Below are 17167 nucleotides of genomic sequence, written 5' to 3' on the forward strand. Positions count from 1 at the left end.
TGTGCCCACTCTCTCTATGCCAGCTGTGCCTGCTGTGCCCACTGTCTCTCTGCACCCTGTGCCCGTTGTGCTCTCTGCCGTGCCCTCTGTACCCACTGTGCCCGCGGCTGCTGCCCCGCCGCGCCGCCAGGTGGCGCTCTGCCAAAGAGTTTGCGGCGGAGCCGAACCGCGCCAGGCTTAAGGACCCGGGAGGCTGCGGGGCGGCTTCACGCCAGCGATGCCCCGAATGTCCCCAGATGTCCCCTCTGCCTCCGCACAGGCCTGTGCCTGCCCGGCCGTCAGCCCCGGCTGCCTGCGGGAGGGACTCTGCGGCCGCGGTGGGAGGCGATGCGAATGCATCTGCGGCAGTGGCATCGCGGAGCAAGCAGGGAGCGGGGCTGGGGGACCTATCCCTGCCCCGGGCACTCCGCAGGAACAGACTTGGCGGTGCTGACCCCACCCCTGCCACCCGCGCTTTGACCCCGCTCCTGGGGCGGCTCCGGACAGCGATGGGGCTGCGTGGGGGCACCTGCGGGGTCGGGCTCCCTGCCCCGTGAGCGGGGCTTCGGCCCGGCTTCCCGGGAGGGATCCCGGGGGCCTCTCTACGGGCTGGGTTTTTTGTTTTCAGAAAAACAGTATCAGCAGAACAATTCCCGCGCCACACCCCTGTTATCATTTAGGTAACCTCCCTGCTAGAAATATTTTAAGTGGATAATAAAATAGTCACCATATCCGTGTCAATTCCCGCAACGCCGAGCCGGGATACTCCTCTCGGCCGGGCCCGACCCCCTGACCGGGCAGAAAAGGGGCCCTGCGCAGCCCCGGCAACACAGCCGGCTGCTTCCCGCGGGGGTCGTTCCTCGTGTGTCCCACAGACATCCAGCGTGGTCCCAGCGTGTCTCGCAGAGTCCCGCTGTGAGCCTGGCGTGTCCCACGCACACCCGATGAGCGCTCGGTGTGTCAAACGCACAGCTTTTGTGAGCCTGGTGTGAGCCCGATGTGCCCTACAGACACCTGCTGCGAGTCCGGTGTGCTCCACAGACACCTTCTGAGTCCGATATGCCCTACAAATATCTGCTGTGATTCCGATGTGTCCCACGGACACCTGCTCTGAGCCCAGCGTGTCCCACCGACACCTGCTTTGAGCCCCGCACGACAGTGGCTGCAAGCGGCTCCGCTGCCCTGCCCCTGTCTTTACAAAGCCACCAAGAAGAGCTGGGCCCCGCGATCACTTGCAGGTACGGTCTGGGAACCGCGGGGCTCTCCCCTTGCCGGCCGCACCTGCCGGTTCCGCCCCACTCGCCCAGCGGCGCGGCCAAGCGGCGGCCCGGGGATGCTGCGCGCCGCCCGGGGCTCAGCCCGCCGCACCGGTTCACCTCGGCTGGGATCCCGAGAGGGAGAGGAGCAGCACGTTACAGGCAGGGAGGCAGAGCCAGGGGAGGAGCGTCGGGGCCAGGGCAAACGCATAAAACCAGCCCCAGGTGCTTGACAGCCCCGGCGAACGGGTGGCTATCGCGGAGTAAAAACTTCAGTCCCCCTACCTCTCTCTCAAGCCCTTGTCCCCCGGTGCCGGCCGGCGCAGAGTAGCGAGGGGTGCGGCCCCATGCCGGCCGGCGGGCCGGGGCCAGCCCCGGGGGCACCCCCCGGTGACACCCCCTGCATCCACTGCCGCCGTCCCACGGGCAGTGCCCGAAGGAGAAGCCGCGCTCCCGGCCGCAGCGGGGTCGCTGCGAGCCTGCCCGCAGGCAGGTGATCGCTGCCGCTCACCCTCTTCCAGCTCCCCCCGCCTCCCTTTTTCCCCCGGCTGGACAACTCCCTCCTTTGGAGAACACGCCCAAGGAGCTGAAGAAGAGAGAAAGGGAGGAAAGGCAAATCCCGGGGGAGAGCGCACGGGGGACACTGAGCACCGGGCCGGGGGGCCGCCGGCGCTCGGCAGGGACCCGCAGCCCTATCCCTCAGCAGCGACAAGGCGCGACGTGTGACGGGCACACGGCTCCGGGGCAGCTCGAAGCGGGCGGGCCCCGGCGGGGGACATGGTGAGAGGCGGTGGGGGCTCGGCGGCGGACAGCGGCGGACGGCTCGGGGTGCGGCGGGGGCTGCCCTTCTCGGCCCCGCTGCCCTGAGCCGGCGGCTCCGCCAGCACCGGCCCGGGCCGGCAGCGTTGGCACAGGCGTCGTTTCGTATGCGGGGCTGAGACACGGCAAGCGAGGAATTATGAACAGGAAAACAAGGCGCTGGATCTTCCACATCTTCCTGAGCCTGGGCATTGTCTACATCAAGATCGGGTAAGGAACTTTTTGGGGGGGTCCGTTTTATAACAATCGCGCTCTCTCTCGCTCCCAGCCCGACCTGCCCAGACCTGTTACTACTGCACTCGGGAAGCCTCCCAAAAAAAAAAAAAAAAAAAAAAAAGAAAAGAAAGAAAAGGGGGAAAAAAAGGAGGGGGGAAAAGGATAGTGGAGCTGATGATTATTTCTTAACAGGTAGAGCCTCTGCCCCTCGGGGTGACCCCCCAGGGGACAGCGGAGCTACAGTGGGGAACAAGGGGAGACTGGAGGGACTGGCGGCCGTAGCTACCTGCCGGCAGCCCGGGCGGGCTCTGCTTCTCGGCACCGAACTCCCCGGCGGCGGTAGCTGGCAACGTGAAGGGAGCGAGGCGGGAGCTAATCTCCCCACTGTCCACGCAGCCTCCCCCTCGGTATCCGCAGCATCCCCCCGGCCGCGCGGCATCCCCCAGCCACGCCGAGCCGTCCCGGCGCTGCCCGCCCAGGTGCGCTCGGCTGCGGGGAGATGGAGGCGGCACAGCCCGCGGGCAGGGAGCGTGGGTTATCCCCTTCCCTCCCTACCAGCTGCTCCACAGCGGAGGGAAAGCCCTCCCAGCTCGCTGCTTGTGCGTGGCCCGGGCACGCAAGGCAGCTGCCTGCGTGTTAACTGACGGATGAGGAAGTTTGGTCCTGTTTTGGCAGGAGCCCTACGTGCTCCTTTTCTCTGCCGTGGCTGTGGAGAGAGGGAAGCGACACGGGGAAGGGATGGGTGTTTTCCGGGGGCACCTGCCAAAGCAGGGTCCCGCAGCGCGGGAAGACAGCGGGATGCTGCTCTCTCCTTCGGGATGAGCTGCCCCTCAGCCACCCTTCTGCTTTCTTTTGCAGGGGCTTTTCCTCTGTGGTGGCCCTGGGAGCCAGCATCATCTGTAACAAGATCCCGGGTCTTGCCCCTCGACAGAGGGCAATCTGCCAGAGCAGGCCCGACGCAATTATTGTCATCGGGGAAGGGTCCCAGATGGGCATCAACGAGTGCCAGTTCCAGTTTCGCAACGGGCGCTGGAACTGCTCTGCCCTGGGTGAGAGGACGGTCTTCGGGAAGGAGCTGAAAGTGGGTATGTTACCTGTCTGCTTGCTACTGATTGGTGTGACATGGAGAAGGGAGCACCGTGGCACAGGGCATAGCTGGTGGTGCTGGGGAAGAGCAGCCAGATCACACAGTTGGTGCCAGCTGGGGCAGGAACCTCACCTTGCCCAAGTTTAGTCGGATGCTGAGGAAGTATTGTCAACATGACTGGCATCAATGATTGCTCCTGGCAGAGTAGCTGCTGCTGCCCTTGCTGTGCACAGGAAGCAGTGCCCCATGCCTTAGCTTCCACTGCATGTTCCCCTGCCCTGCTTGCACTAATCCTTTCAGGAAGGGTTTCCCTCTGTGCTCAGGACAGCAGTGGCCCTACTCACGGGCCTGGGAATGTGAGAAAGGTGTTTAGCTTGGTTCAAGGTGGTAGTCAGGGACCACTGAGCAGGGTTAGATTTGCACTTCTGGGGTGCATTTATCTTGGCAGTGATGCTGGCCTGATGTCTGTGCCTGGTGGGACTAAGGATCAGCAGCATCTCCTTGTGAGAGACTTACAACCCGGGTATTCTATAGCAGTTCTGTTTAGTGGCTTCACCCCCACTGGAAAGAATGTGTGTGTTCTGGTTTGGGATGCCAGGGCTGAACAAAACCTGCTCCAATCAACAGGCAGAAGATCCCATTTCCAGATTCTCTCTCTTTTTTTCTTTTTTTCCCCAGTAATCACAGTACAAACTACATAAAAAGTCTTAACTCAACTAGCATTAGTAATGACTAATGAATTAGGTGACCCTGGAGAGTCCCTTCCAACCCACTGCCCCCTGTCCTGTCTCTGTTCTATGATTCTATGGACAAATGAATACCTGATGAAACAAGAATGAAGGTTAAACCTCTTGTACCCCTGTGCTGCTAAACAAATAGTGCCAGAGAGCTTACTCAGTGCCTGTTTATCCCACAGCACATAAAATACTAGGACTGAGGAAAAGTGTATAGCCATTTTTAGAGCCTTCATTAAAAGCTCATTGCTCACACTACGGAGCTCATCACTTGACACTGTGACATTCTGTGTCCAGAAGCTGAGACTGGGATCTGTGGTTTCCAGCCTTGATGTCCTGCTTTCCCACCCAAAACAGAATCCCAGAATAGTTTTGATTGGAAAAGCCCTCTAAGATCATGGAGTCCAATCATCAGCCTAAGACCACTGTGGCCATTAAACCATGTCCTGAAGTGCCATGTCCACCAAAAAAAACCATTAAACAATGCTTAACTTAATAGAAACCATGCATAGTTCACGAGTGAGTGAGGATAAAAGCTAGAAGAAGCCTGAGGATTTGTATAGCAGCTGTGTCCTGGCTTCTGGCTTGCTTGGAAACTGGACTGGCTCCAGGCAGCTTTGTCATATAGAGATAAATGGCAGGAGACATCCCTGCTGCCTCCCTTCTTGCATTCTCATGAAACACAGAGCTCCATCCTTGCTGTTCTGCTCTGGAACTCCTGCAAGCTCCTGTGTTGACTGAACATGTGCATGCTGGTGAGTGCACTGTCCCAAACTTGAGGAGATTTCAAGAAAGAACAGAAAGGGAACGAGACAACCAAAGCTGAAAGCCTTCTGCAAGTGACCGGTCTTTCAACACCTTTGATACTCACAGTGAGTCAAGTGGGGAATGTAAAAACTGCCCTGCATGGCACAGGGAAACATCTGAAACCAGATTATTTATTCTGATCAGCTCATTGTTTCTATTCCTTGAGCTGAGGTCTTTCTGTCAGTGATCCGTGCAGGGGCTTGCCACTGTTGTCAGTGAAGAGTCCATTTGGATGGCTGAGATTTGGCCTCATCTAGGCTAAGAGGAACATCTCCTTACACAGAAGATGTGAGAAGGATTTCTTCTTCTCCAACAAATGACAAATCTGTGGAGTTATTGTGGTCTGTTGTATAAACACTCAGTGCCTCCCTCCCAAAATTGAATTATTTAGCTAGCAGGTTATATTTAGGCCCTTTTAAAGAAAGTCAATACTGAAGGAAGTAGACTTTGATCTGTCTTTGAGGTGATAACTCTTAATACATTCTATCTATCCATTATGAGGCTAAGATGGATAGGGCAGATTCATCCTTGGTTTCAGAACACAATCAGATGTTGAAAGGCATCCGAATGATAAAACTCATTTAAAGAAGACACCTTCCCCCCCAAACCCCCAAAGCTTCCCATTTAAACAGGTGAGACTTTTACACTGGAACACAAGCTTTGATAAAACAGACACAGGTTTGAAACCTGCCATGGTGAATGTTATGGTGTCTCAAGGGTGAAAGCTCTCAGCCCTTCAAACACCATGAAATATGGTCACATAACCATTCCTGCTCAGGTTGTCCCCTTGATCTTCTGCTTCTTCCTTCTCAGTATGTGTAGGAACCTACAATAGCTGACACAGCTCATCTTTCTACAGCTATAAAGCATTTAATCTCTGCATTTATCTCTTTCCCCAAAATCTTTATGTCAGGGTATGATCTAGGTTACCACTGGGAGGGATAAAGGCAAATATTTCTGGTTAAAAGGGGTAGAAGCTGTGCCCCACTCAGGGAGAGAGTCCAGCAGAGGCTACAAGGGTGACAAAGGGCCTGGAGCATCTCTGTGAGGAGGAAAGGCTGAGAGCCCTGGGGCTTTTGAGCCTGGAGAAGAGCAGGCCCAGAGGGGATCTGCTCAATGCTCCACAAGTGATGGAGGATGGCGGGCAAGAGGATGGGGCCAGATGCTTGTCAGTGGTGCTCAGAGACAGGACAGGGGGCAATGGGCACAAAATGGAACCTAGGGGGTTCCTTCTGAATTGAGGAAGAACTTCTTTGGTGTGAGGATGCTGGGGACCTGAAGGAAGCTGCTCAGAGAAGTTATGGAGTTCCCTGCTCTGGAGAGATTCCAAACCTTTCTGCCCATTGCTGTGGGTGTCTGAAAGGAGGTTGCAGTGAGGTGGGGATTGGTCTCTCACTCTAGTATCAGGTGATAGAACTAGAGGAAGTGGCCTGAAATTGTGCTAGGAGAGGTTTAGGTTAGAGATCAGGAACCATTTATTTTCTACAGGAGTGGTCAGGGATTGGAATGGGCTGCCCAGGGAGGTGGTGGAGTCACCATCCCTGGAGGTGTTCAAGAAAAGAGTGGATGAGGCACTTGGTGCCATGGTCTGGTTGATTGGATAGGGCTGGGTGCTAGGTTGGCCTGGATGATCTTGGAGCTCTCTTCCAACCTGGTTGATTCTATGATTCTATTCTGATTGATGTTCCTGATTCTCACTCCTCACAGAGCTGGGCAGCAATGTTCCTGATTCTCACTTCTCACAGAGCTGGACAGCACTTTCCAGTGTGGACACGGCACTTGGGGATGTGGTTCAGTGGCTATGGTGGTGTTGGGCTGATTGTTGGTCTTGGTGATCTTACAGGGCTTTTCCAACCAAACCAATTCTATGGTTCTGTGCTCTCCAGAGGTCTTCTCCGCCCCCCACCTCGCTGTGGTGCACTCTGTAAAGCACTATGCTGAATTTTGTGCCTATGAACAGGGGGAGATGAGGGCCTGTGTGCCTTAACCCGAACAGCAGAGACAGGTGTGATATATTTCAGGGTTGCTGTGAGAGGAACCACTCTAACATCAGGGCAAGGGTTCTGTACCTTTGAGGCCTACTACTTAGCAGCAGCAGCAGCTTTCCATTCTCAAGCCTTGGGCACAGTGTGTGCTGCAAACACTGCCCAGGCAGCAGCTCACCCATTAGAACCTTTCAGAGCATCCAAAGGCTGAGCAGTTTTGCATCCTCCAAGTGATGACCTCAGAGGGTACCTTTGTCGTGCCACTTGCAGTGAAGTCAGTGTGCCACCCACGACCTCATTTGGCATTCTCTGCGAGCTGCATCTGGCATGGGGCTGATGGGACTCTCTCTGTGATTAGGGGATGACTTCAGAATGACAGCAGTGTGGCTGCTGAGCAGGGCCAGCCAGCTAAGCCTGAGTTCCATCTGCGGGGATGTGCTGAAGTCACTCTTATGCTAATAGGGTTTGTGTGTGCTGGTCCATACAAATAAGTTCCCTTGGATACCATGGATCACTGTGAGCTATTTCCCAGCCTGTGACTTTGACAGCACAGCAAGAGAGATATCTTCAAACCCAGGTTTTGTTACCTGCCTGCAGTTTTGGTCCCTGCTGTCCAAAAAAAAGATGTGGGCAGGGCCAGCATCAGAGGCCTGACAGCCCAGCCATGGGAGGGGAGGCTGAGAGAGCTCGAGTTGTTCAGCCTGGAGAAGAGAAGGCTTTAGGAAGATCTCATTGCCATGGACCAGTGGATAAAGGGTGGCTTCCAGGAGGATGTAGACTCCCCTTGGATGAGAAGTCCCATGGAAAAGACTAGGGGAGATGGGGAGAAGTTACTGCTGAGGAGATTCCCATTGGACTCTAGAAGAAAATGTTTCCCCGTGAGAGCAGTCAGACACTGGAATCATCTCCCAGGGGAAGCAGTGGAATCCCCTACCCTGGACAGCTTTAAGACTCAGCTTGACAGGCTGCTGGGCCAGCTCATTTCATCTTGCTGTCACCTACAAGGGCTGGGCCAGACAATCCTCGGGGTCCCTTCCAACCCAGCATTCTGTTGTTCCTGTTTAAGGAATATTATGGGGATGTCTCCACACTATTTAAATTCTCCTGGTGGCAGTGATTCAAGTCCTAAGTTCTCCTCGTGGCTGTGCTGTTGTGTGGCTGAGGGACCATAGCATTCTTCTTCTCTGTGCTTCTCTTCCCCTACTTTTAAAATGCCAAGAGGGACACTAGTCTTGGTGAAACACTTCAAACTTGGTGGAAGGAAAGCATCAAACCACTTCCTCCTGTTGCAGTCTGTGGCATGTGTATGTCTCTGTCCTGACAGACTCACCTGTAGTCCATCTTTCAGTCATGATTTACCTGAAGAGTTACAGTAAGCAACCATTTACGTTCACCCCTGCTTCATCCAGTGTGTTTGTGATCACAGGCTTGAGTTTCTGGCTTGTGGGCAACAATAGTGTGGCCAGCAGCACCAGGACAGTGTCCTCCCAGAGTCAGCACTACAGAGGCCACACTTTGAATGCTGGGTTCAGTTCTGGGGCCTTCACTACAAGAAAGACATTGAGGGCCTGGAACAGGTCCAGAGAAGGACAACAAAGCTTGGGAAGAGTGTGGAGAACAGGGCTGGTGAGCAGCTGAGGGAGCTGAGGTTGTTTAGTGTGGAGAGGAGGAGGAGGCTGAAGGGAGACCTCAGTGCTTGCTGCAGCTCTCTGGGAAGATATTTGAGCCAGGTGGGGCTTGATCTCTTCTCCCTAGTGCCAAGTGATAGGACAAGGGGAAATGGCCTCAAGTTGTGCCAGAGGAGGTTAAGGTTTGACATCAGAAGAAGCTTTTTCCCTGAAAGGGATCTCAGCCACTGGCACAGGCTGCCCAGGGAGGTGGTTGAATACCCACTCCTGGAGGTGTTTCTAAGAGGCAGAGCTGTGGTGCTGGGGGCCATGGTTTAGCTCCATCCTTAGTAGAGTTAGAGAATGCTTGGGCTGGATGATCTTAAAGGTCTGTTCCATCCAAAATGATTCTGTGATTCTAGCTCCCAAGCACAAACTCACTGTTTCCCCTGTCATTAGGTCTAATTTGTCCTTCAAGACAGAAATTCCTCCCTACTGGTGACAGTAGTGCCAGTAACATGAAGAGAAAGAACAAAGTGACATCAGTTTACTCCAGCTAAGGACCTGGCCCAGTTGTGACAGGAAATGATGAAGTTGCAAGCGAGTGAAGAGAAGGATTTTTTTTTCCTAGGCAGTTGTATAGGAGACTTATTAATAATGTAAAGTCACAAAGAGAAGTTTTAAAATAAGCCTGGAGATGATGCAAGGCTGCAATTATGGGCACTGAAAACCAAACACATTGCTGACAGTGCTCAGCACTTCTGCTCCTCATTCTGATTGATAGGCTGTTTCCTGAACCAGTGGTGCTGCAATACAGGGTCACAGGATGTTAGGGGTTGGAAGAGACCTCTAGAGATCTTCCAGTCCAACCCTCCTGCCACAGAAGGATCATAGAATCTAGCGCAGGTGGCATGGGAAAACATCCAGACAGGGATGGAAAGTCTCCAGAGAAGGAGACTCCACAGCCTCTCTGGGCAGCCTGTTCCAGTGCTCTGGGACCCTTACAGTAAAGAAGTTCTTCCTCATGTTGAGGTGGAACTCCCTGTGCTGCAGTTTCCATCCATTGCCCCTTGTCCTATGCCAGGGCACAAGTGAGCAGAGGCTGTTCCTGTCCCTGCCTTCCTGACTCCCAACCCTCAGATATTGATAGGCATTGATCAGATCCCCTCTCAGTCTTCTCCTCTCCAGCCTAACCAGCCCCAGGGTTTCCTCACCAGGCAGTGCTCCAGTCCCTTCAGCATCCTTGTAGCCCTCCACTGGACTCCTCCCAGCAGATTCCTGTCCCTCTTGAACTGGGGAGCCCCAAACTGGAAGCAATATTCCAGGCAGGTCCTCCCTAGGGCAGAATAGAGGAGGAAGATAACCTCCCTGGGCCTGCTGGTCACACTTTTTAATGCACCCCAGGATCCCATTGGCCTTCTTGGCCACAAGTTATAGAGGAAAGAAACACTGTAATTGAGAGGAGACTTGCTATCTACTCATGCAAGGTCAGAATCTGCATTTCTGTGTGAAGCTCCCAGCCCTTACAATCAGTTTTCAACTCAGCAGAACAGTTATTTGCAGGTAAAAGAGAGGGCAGACTGAAATACAGCCTGAACACCCAAACCCCAGCACTGCTTTATGCCAAAAAGTCAATCTTTCTCTGCAGGCACTTGTCACAGGAAGATAAAACATTGCCCCAAGGTCACTGCAGTTGGAATTCCCATCAGAAGGTTTTCATACCTGCCTTCAGATGTGTCTTGTGGATACATGTTCCAGAGAAGCAGAAAGATTACCTTTCATTAGGAGGGTAGAAGAGCTAGCTCCTCTCACAGGCTCACCCCGTGGCGTTGGCTGCAGCAGGGCAGTGGCATGGTGGGGACCAGAGCCATGGGAACAGGAGGGGCTGCTCCTGGAGCTCCAGCTGTGTGGTGCTCCAGCACTGGCTCCAGCTGTGTGGTGCAGCTGCCTTCAGCAGTAACTTTGTGAGTTTAAAGAGAGCACTTTCAAAAGCAGTGGCCAGACCCAGAGTGTTTTCCCTAAGAATTCAGAGACCTGGCTACAAGAAAGCCAGGATGGGACATTTGGCAAGGACTTAGAATGGCAGGGCAAGGGGCAATGGCTTTGAGCTGGGAGAGGACAGATTGAGACTGGAGATTGGGGAGAAATTTTTTTTTCCAGTGAGGGTGGGGAGACACTTGGACAGGTCGCCCAGGGAGGTTGTGGATGTCCCCTCCCAGGAGGTGTGCAAGGTGTGGATGAGGCCTTGAGCAACTGTGGAACTGGGTGATCTTTAAGGTCCTTTCCAACCCAAAGCAATCTATGACTCTACGAATTTCTTAGGTGATGAAACTAGCCTGTGAGGGACTAAACCTCCAAAGTCTCCACTTCTTCCTTGAGTAAATAATTTTGTTTGTGGGCACCAAGGTTTGCAAAGGATGTGCTGCTCATTTACAGATAACTGACACTGTCTTTTCAAGCTGGTTGCATATTTTAAGACATCCAATCCCTCAATATTTTGAACCATCAGTGAAGGGCAAAGCAAAACCAGGAGAGAGATACTTCAATGGCTTTTTAAAAGCTACTGTTTTTCATAGTGCACATGCTAGATGAAAGAAAGGAAGGATGGAAGGAAGGGAGGAAGGAAGGAAGAGAGAGAGAGAAAGAGAGAATGAAAGGAAGAAAGAAAGAGAGAGGAAGTGAAGGAAGGAGAAAGAAAGGATGGAAAAAGGAAAGAAGAAAGGAAGGAAAGGGAAGGAAGGAAGAAGGAAAGAAAGAAGGAAAGTGAAAAAAAGAAAGAAGAGAAAGAAAGAAGAAAGAAAATGAGAAAAGAAAGAAAATAAAAAGAAAGAAGAAAAGAAAGAAAAGACAGAAAAGAAAGAAGAAAGAAAATAAAGAATTAAGAAAGAGAAAGAAATAAAAGGAAGACAGAAAAGAAAGAAAGACAAAAAAGAAAGAAAAGAAAGAAAAAGAAAGAGAAGAAAGAAAGAAAGACAAAAAAGAAAAAAAAGAAAGAAAAGAAAAGAAAAAAGAAAGAAGAAAAGAAGAAAATATAAAGAAAAGAAAGAAAACAAAGAAAGAAGAAAGAAAATAAAGAAAGACAAAAAAGAAAAAAAGAAGAAAGAAAAGAAAGAGTTAAGAAAGAGAAACAAATAAAAGAAATAAAGAAGAAAGACAAAAAAGAAAGAAAAGAAAGAAAAAACCAGAAAAGAACAGAAAAGGAAGGAAGGAAGGAAGAAAGAAAGAAAGAAAGAAAGAAGAAAGAAAAGAAGGAATTAAGAAATAAAAGAAAGAAGAAAGACAAAAAAGAAAGAAAAGAAAGAAAATAAAAGAACAGAAAAGGAAGAGAGGAAGAGAGGAAGAGAGGAAGAGAGGAAGAGAGGAAGAGAGGAAGAGAGGAAGAGAGAAAGAAAGAAAGGAAGAAAGGAAGGAAGAAAGGAAGGAAGAAAGAAAGAGAGAAAGAGAGAAGGAAAGAAGGAAAGAAGGAAAGAAAGAAAGAAAGAAAGAAAGAAAGAAAGAAAGAAAGAAAGAAAGAAAGAAAGAAAGAAAGAGAAAGAAAGAAGCTGCAAGCTCATACCAAGGAAGGAGGAGGAACAGCCCAGAGCAGGCAGAGGATGAGCTCTTTGCTCTTCCTGGCTCTGAGTTATGACCTCTACAGGGAGACGTGAAGTAATGTTAGCTGTGGCACATAATTGGCACAGCAGCTTGTGTTTTCCAGCTTTATATTTTCACCATCATATTTCAGCTCATGTCACTGCAGATAACTCCCTCTGACCCCTTGGCTCTAAACAGCAGAAAATACAACCCATCTTTGCCAGGCAGATAAACAGAAATTTGTCTTTTTTTTTTGTTTCACAGCTCAGTCAATTTATGAGGGGAGCAGGGAGGGCTGGCCAAGCTCTTCAGAAACACACCCAAGAGGTACCAAGGCGCTGAGCAGCCACTGCCCTCCTGCGAGTAAATGCACTGTGTACCTTGCAGCTGTAGGGCCTGTTTCCCGTGTGGCATGGAGGTGATCTGCCTCTTTTTAAGGCCAAGTTCTCATTCGAGGCCACACCTTGAGGGGTGGGCTCAGTTTTGGACCCCTCATTACAAGAAAGACATTGAGGTGCTGGAGCATGTCCAAAGAAGAGCAACTAAGCTGGTGAAGGGTCTTGAATGCAAGTCTTGTGTGAGTGGCTGAGGGAACTGGGTTTAGTCTTGGGAAGAGGAGGCTGAGGAGAGACCTCATCTCAAACTACCTCGAAGGAGGTTGGTGCAAGGCAGGCATTGATCTTTTCTCATGTAGAGCAAGAGACAGGACAGGAGGAAATGGCCTCGAGTTGTTCCAAGGGAGGCTTAGATTGGATATCCAGGACAAATTTCTTCACAGAAAGGGTTCTCAGGCATTAGAGCAGGCTGCCTGGGGAGGTGGCAGAGTCACCATCCCTGGAGGTGTTCAGAAGACCTGTAGATGTGGTGCTCAGGGATGTGGCTTAGTGGCAGTGGTGGGATTGTGGGCTCTAGATGAGTGGTTGGACTTGATGACCTCAAAGGTGTCTTCCAACCTCACCAGTTGTGTGGCTTCTGATCAACGTAAGACTAAACTTAGAGAACCCAGCTAAAGCAAACACAGAATGCAGACTGCTACCCAGGCTGCTGGTGCACTTGCTGCTCAGCCATGGCCCTGTCTCACAGCCACTCGTGCACAAAAGCAAAGACTTGCATGTGGGGTCCTCCCAGGTATGCAGGAGCTGGAGATAACCAGGATCAGCACTAGAAGAGCCACTCATGCTGGTCATGCTTCTGTCTGCACTTGCCTGTCACAGTCTGAGCGTTTCCCTCTATGACACCTGATGCTCTGTGGTGGTGGTTGGATGCACAGAGCTCAGAGACCAAGTTAAAGACTGCTTGGGATTGCTGAGTTCTACCCAGTGAAGGGGCTAATGACAGGGCTGAAGTGCTTTGGGGACTATTTCCATCAGGAGGTGCAGAAACATTGGCAGCCATGGATGCTAAGCTCTCTGCCAGCAAGGTAAATGGAGCTGCAACACACAGCAGGCACTGCTGAAGTCCAGGAAAAAGCAGAAAGAACAAGGAGATGTTTATGTCCACCACATGAAGAGAGCCTCTGTGATCATATCAAGACATTTGTATAGCCTAAGGACAGCCCCAGGACTGGATGGAGGAGCAGAGCCAGGCAGATGTTGGTGCTCACACCCCATTGCCAGGCTGAGTGCTGATGGGTGGCACTGTTGGGCTCAGGTGCAGGGGGAGCCTCCCTGCTCCCCACCAGCCCCAGCACATCTCAGCACAAAGGAGAGAAACCACTGCCTGAGAGGAGCAGCTACCTGAGTGCTTGATAGCATTTTCTCTGAGATCTTGCAGGCATTTCAGCTCTCTGGCACCAGAAGAAGAGCAGCAGTAGTCACTGGTTGAAGTGGCAGGGAAATGCAGGTACTCATGGTATCCTGCTTGCTCCCAGCACTCTGCTGCACTGGTCTAACATCTAAAGTGCTGTCACAGAAGAGACTCAGCATTGAACTAAATCTCCCCCTGCCCTGCTGCTGACATTTGTGTGAGCCAGACAAGGTGCAAAAGTGAATCATTTATGGAAAACAGGGCTGGTTTGGTGCAGACATGACAAGCCTGTGCCACTTTGTCAATACTGCACAGGTGCCAAGGTACTCCCTGCCTGGATCAATCCCTCCAGACTCTGGCTTTATTTACCTTGTCATCTCTTAACTTTCAGTTTTGAAAAGCTGCTGAACTTCCTCCCCTCCCCCCAGACCAGATGAAATAACTTGTGTAGTGTATTTTGTGATCAAGCTTGATGATAGACTCTGATCCTGCTCATGCTCTGCATTGTGTTTGTCTCTCTACGAGGAAGCAAAAGAGCTGCTCAGTCTTTACAGTGGGGTGTCAGATGAAAATGCATCCACACTGGCTTGTATGGGGTCTTGAAGAGGTCTGATGCTAGGTCAGAAATCATCCAGCCAAAGGAAAACCAGACATTTCAATCCTAAATGTTTGGTTTTTTGGATGCTGTCCCTTGTGCTGCCTCATGAAACAGAAACTTGGCATAACATGTCGCTCCCCTCTGAGTGGAGAAACTGAGGCTTCTCATTGTACCTTCCCCCCTTATCAAAGCATTTTTCACAGAGATGTACTTAAAACAACGAGGATATTGATGAGGAGGACATAGAAATGTGCCCTGGCCGGTCATGGACTGGACAATGACATACTCACCTGACTGCTCAAGCTATTATTGTCAGCTAAAGTTATCAAACTTCACTACAGTCTGTTAGTAAAGCTACTGAAATAGTTTAATCCAATATAAACTTTTGTGAGTCATTCTCTCATCACATCTCCCAGCACTGGGTATAGAACTACAGAATCAAGCAGGTTGGAAGAGACCTCCAAGCTCATTCAGTCCAACCTAGCACCCAGCCCTATCCAGTCACCCAGCCCTATCCAATCACCTAGCCCATGGCACTAAGTCCTTGTGGGCTGACTACCTGAAGGGACATTGTAGCCAGGTGGGGGGAGGCCTCTTCTCCCAGGCAACCAGCAATAGAACAAGGGGACACAGTCTCAAGTTGTGCTGGGAGAGGTCTAGGCTGGATGTTAGGAGGAAGTTGTTGGCAGAGAGAGTGATTGGCAGTGGAATGGGCTGCCCAGGGAGGTGGTGGAGGCACCGTCCCTGAAGGTCTTCAAGAAAAGCCTGGATGAGGCACTTAGTGCCATGGGATGAGGCACTTAGTGCCATGGTCTAGTTGACTGGCTAGGGCTGGGTGCTAGGTTGGACTGGATGATCTTGGAGCTCTCTTCCATCCTGGTTGATTCTATGATTCTATGACTCTGGAGTGGGTCCTCGCTTCCACCTTCCTCCTCCAGCCTCCCCATGCACAGAGGCTCTGAGCACAGCTCCAAATACAAGCAAAGCCTGGGATTTCTGTCCAGCATTCAGGTTTTCAGTAGAAGTTCTAAAAAGCCTCATCTGCAAAGTCCACACTCACAACCACTCAACATGCCATGAGTTTTTCCTTTGTTTTAAAGCAAGAGGAAACAAAAAAATCCTTTGAGGAGGACTAGAAGCTCCCTGGGAGAGGCAGCATGGAGTGGCCTCAGTGGGAATAGTGCCTCTGCTAGCAAAAGGGCACAGAGCTGCCTATTAACAGATTGTTAATATGTCATCTTGTTTTCCTTTTTATTTCCCTGCCATAAGGAAATGTCATTAAAAGAACCATCTCATGGCAAGAGCAGGAATCTGGATCATGTGTAGGAAAGGGATGTAGTCGAGAATGGAGTGCTTGGAAGATTTCTTTTCCCGGAGACTGGTTTTGTGTGCAGTCCAAGAAACAGCAGAAATGTGCTGGTTTCATATAGAATCTACTACTGCTAGTAGCTGGGCTCTGCCAGAACTTGTCTGGTGGGTGTTTGGAGATGGGAAGTGGATCTTTCCATCTGCCCTCTCTTAATTAAGAGCCTGATTCTGACTCTGTGATTCCGATTCCGTTGGTGCAAGGCTGTATTTTGTCGTTGCAGAAGTAAGAGTAGGGGTAAGTTCTTAGATCCAAGAGTTTGTAAAGAGCTGTTTGATGGATGTGGGCAATCTCTCCAAACCTCCACAGATTTTGAGGAGACCCTATCTCAGCAGAACCACTTCCAAAAGCCTTGCAGCTCCCCTAGGATCCATACATGGGAAATCCACACACTAGAGTGCAAGAAAGCTTCAAAAAGCTGAGTTAAGTAATGGAGTGACTTAGTTTGTTTGCTTGCTTTGAAGAATTGACCTTGAGGTCACTTAAGTTGAAGTTCTATTGAAGACCACTGAGGGTGGTGAGAGTTTGGCCCAGGTTGCCCAAATTGGTGGGAGATGCCCTGTGCCTGGACCCATTGCAGCTCAGGTTGTTTGGGTCTCTGAGCAACCTGCTCTAGTAGGGGATGTCCCTGCTGACTGCAGGGGGGTTGGACTGCATGACTCTTAAGGGCTCCTCCCAACTCAAACCATTCTGTGATTCTATAAGTCTTTGATTTGCAGTGAGAACCTCCTCAGACAAAGAGAGGCTCATCCTTGTAGCCATACAATATTGGCATCATCTCTTCCCCACAGCCCTCTGCTGAGGCTGTTGCTTCCCTTTGCCATTGCACCTATAAGAAGCCAGGAGTTTTCTTCTCTTCTCTTCTCTTCTCTTCTCTTCTCTTCTCTTCTCTTCTCTTCTCTTCTCTTCTCTTCTCTTCTCTTCTCTTCTCTTCTCTTCTCTTCTCTTCTCTTCTCTTCTCTTCTCTTCTCTTCTCTTCTCTTCTCTTCTCTTCTCTTCTCTTCTCTTCTCTTCCCTTTTCCTTTTCCTTTTCCTTTTCCTTTTCCTTTTCCTCTTCTTCTTCTCTTCTTCTCTTCTTCTCTTCTTCTCTTCTTCTCTTCTTCTCTTCTTCTCTTCTTCTCTTCTTCTCTTCTTCTCTTCTCCTCTTCTCCTCTTCTCCTCTTCTCCTCTTCTTCTCTTCTTCTCTTCTTCTCTTCTTCTCTTCTTCTCTTCTTCTCTTCTTCTCTTCTCCTCTTCTCCTCTTCTCCTCTTCTCCTCTTCTTCTCTTCTTCTCTTCTTCTCTTCTTCTCTTCTTCTCTTCTTCTCTTCTTCTCTTCTTCTCTTCTTCTCTTCTTCTCTTCTTCTCTTCTTCTCTTCTTCTCTTCTTCTCTTCTTCTCTTCTTCTCTCCTCTCCT

General features: G+C 50.8%; 1 protein-coding gene across 1 annotated transcript in view; it reads left to right on the plus strand.

Annotated features, from left to right (window-relative positions):
- Positions 1 to 1430: 1430 nt before the first annotated feature.
- Positions 1431 to 17167, plus strand: part of WNT7A (Wnt family member 7A) — a 47807-nt gene continuing 32070 nt past the window's right edge. The window contains exons 1-2 of the mRNA XM_064156302.1: positions 1431 to 2264; positions 3129 to 3355. Coding sequence (XP_064012372.1) covers positions 2194 to 2264; positions 3129 to 3355 — 298 coding nt within the window. The 5' untranslated portion in view covers positions 1431 to 2193. The remainder of the gene's footprint in view (positions 2265 to 3128; positions 3356 to 17167) is intronic.

The sequence above is a fragment of the Pogoniulus pusillus genome, chromosome 16 (assembly GCF_015220805.1).
Source record: "Pogoniulus pusillus isolate bPogPus1 chromosome 16, bPogPus1.pri, whole genome shotgun sequence".
Taxonomy (NCBI): domain Eukaryota; kingdom Metazoa; phylum Chordata; class Aves; order Piciformes; family Lybiidae; genus Pogoniulus; species Pogoniulus pusillus.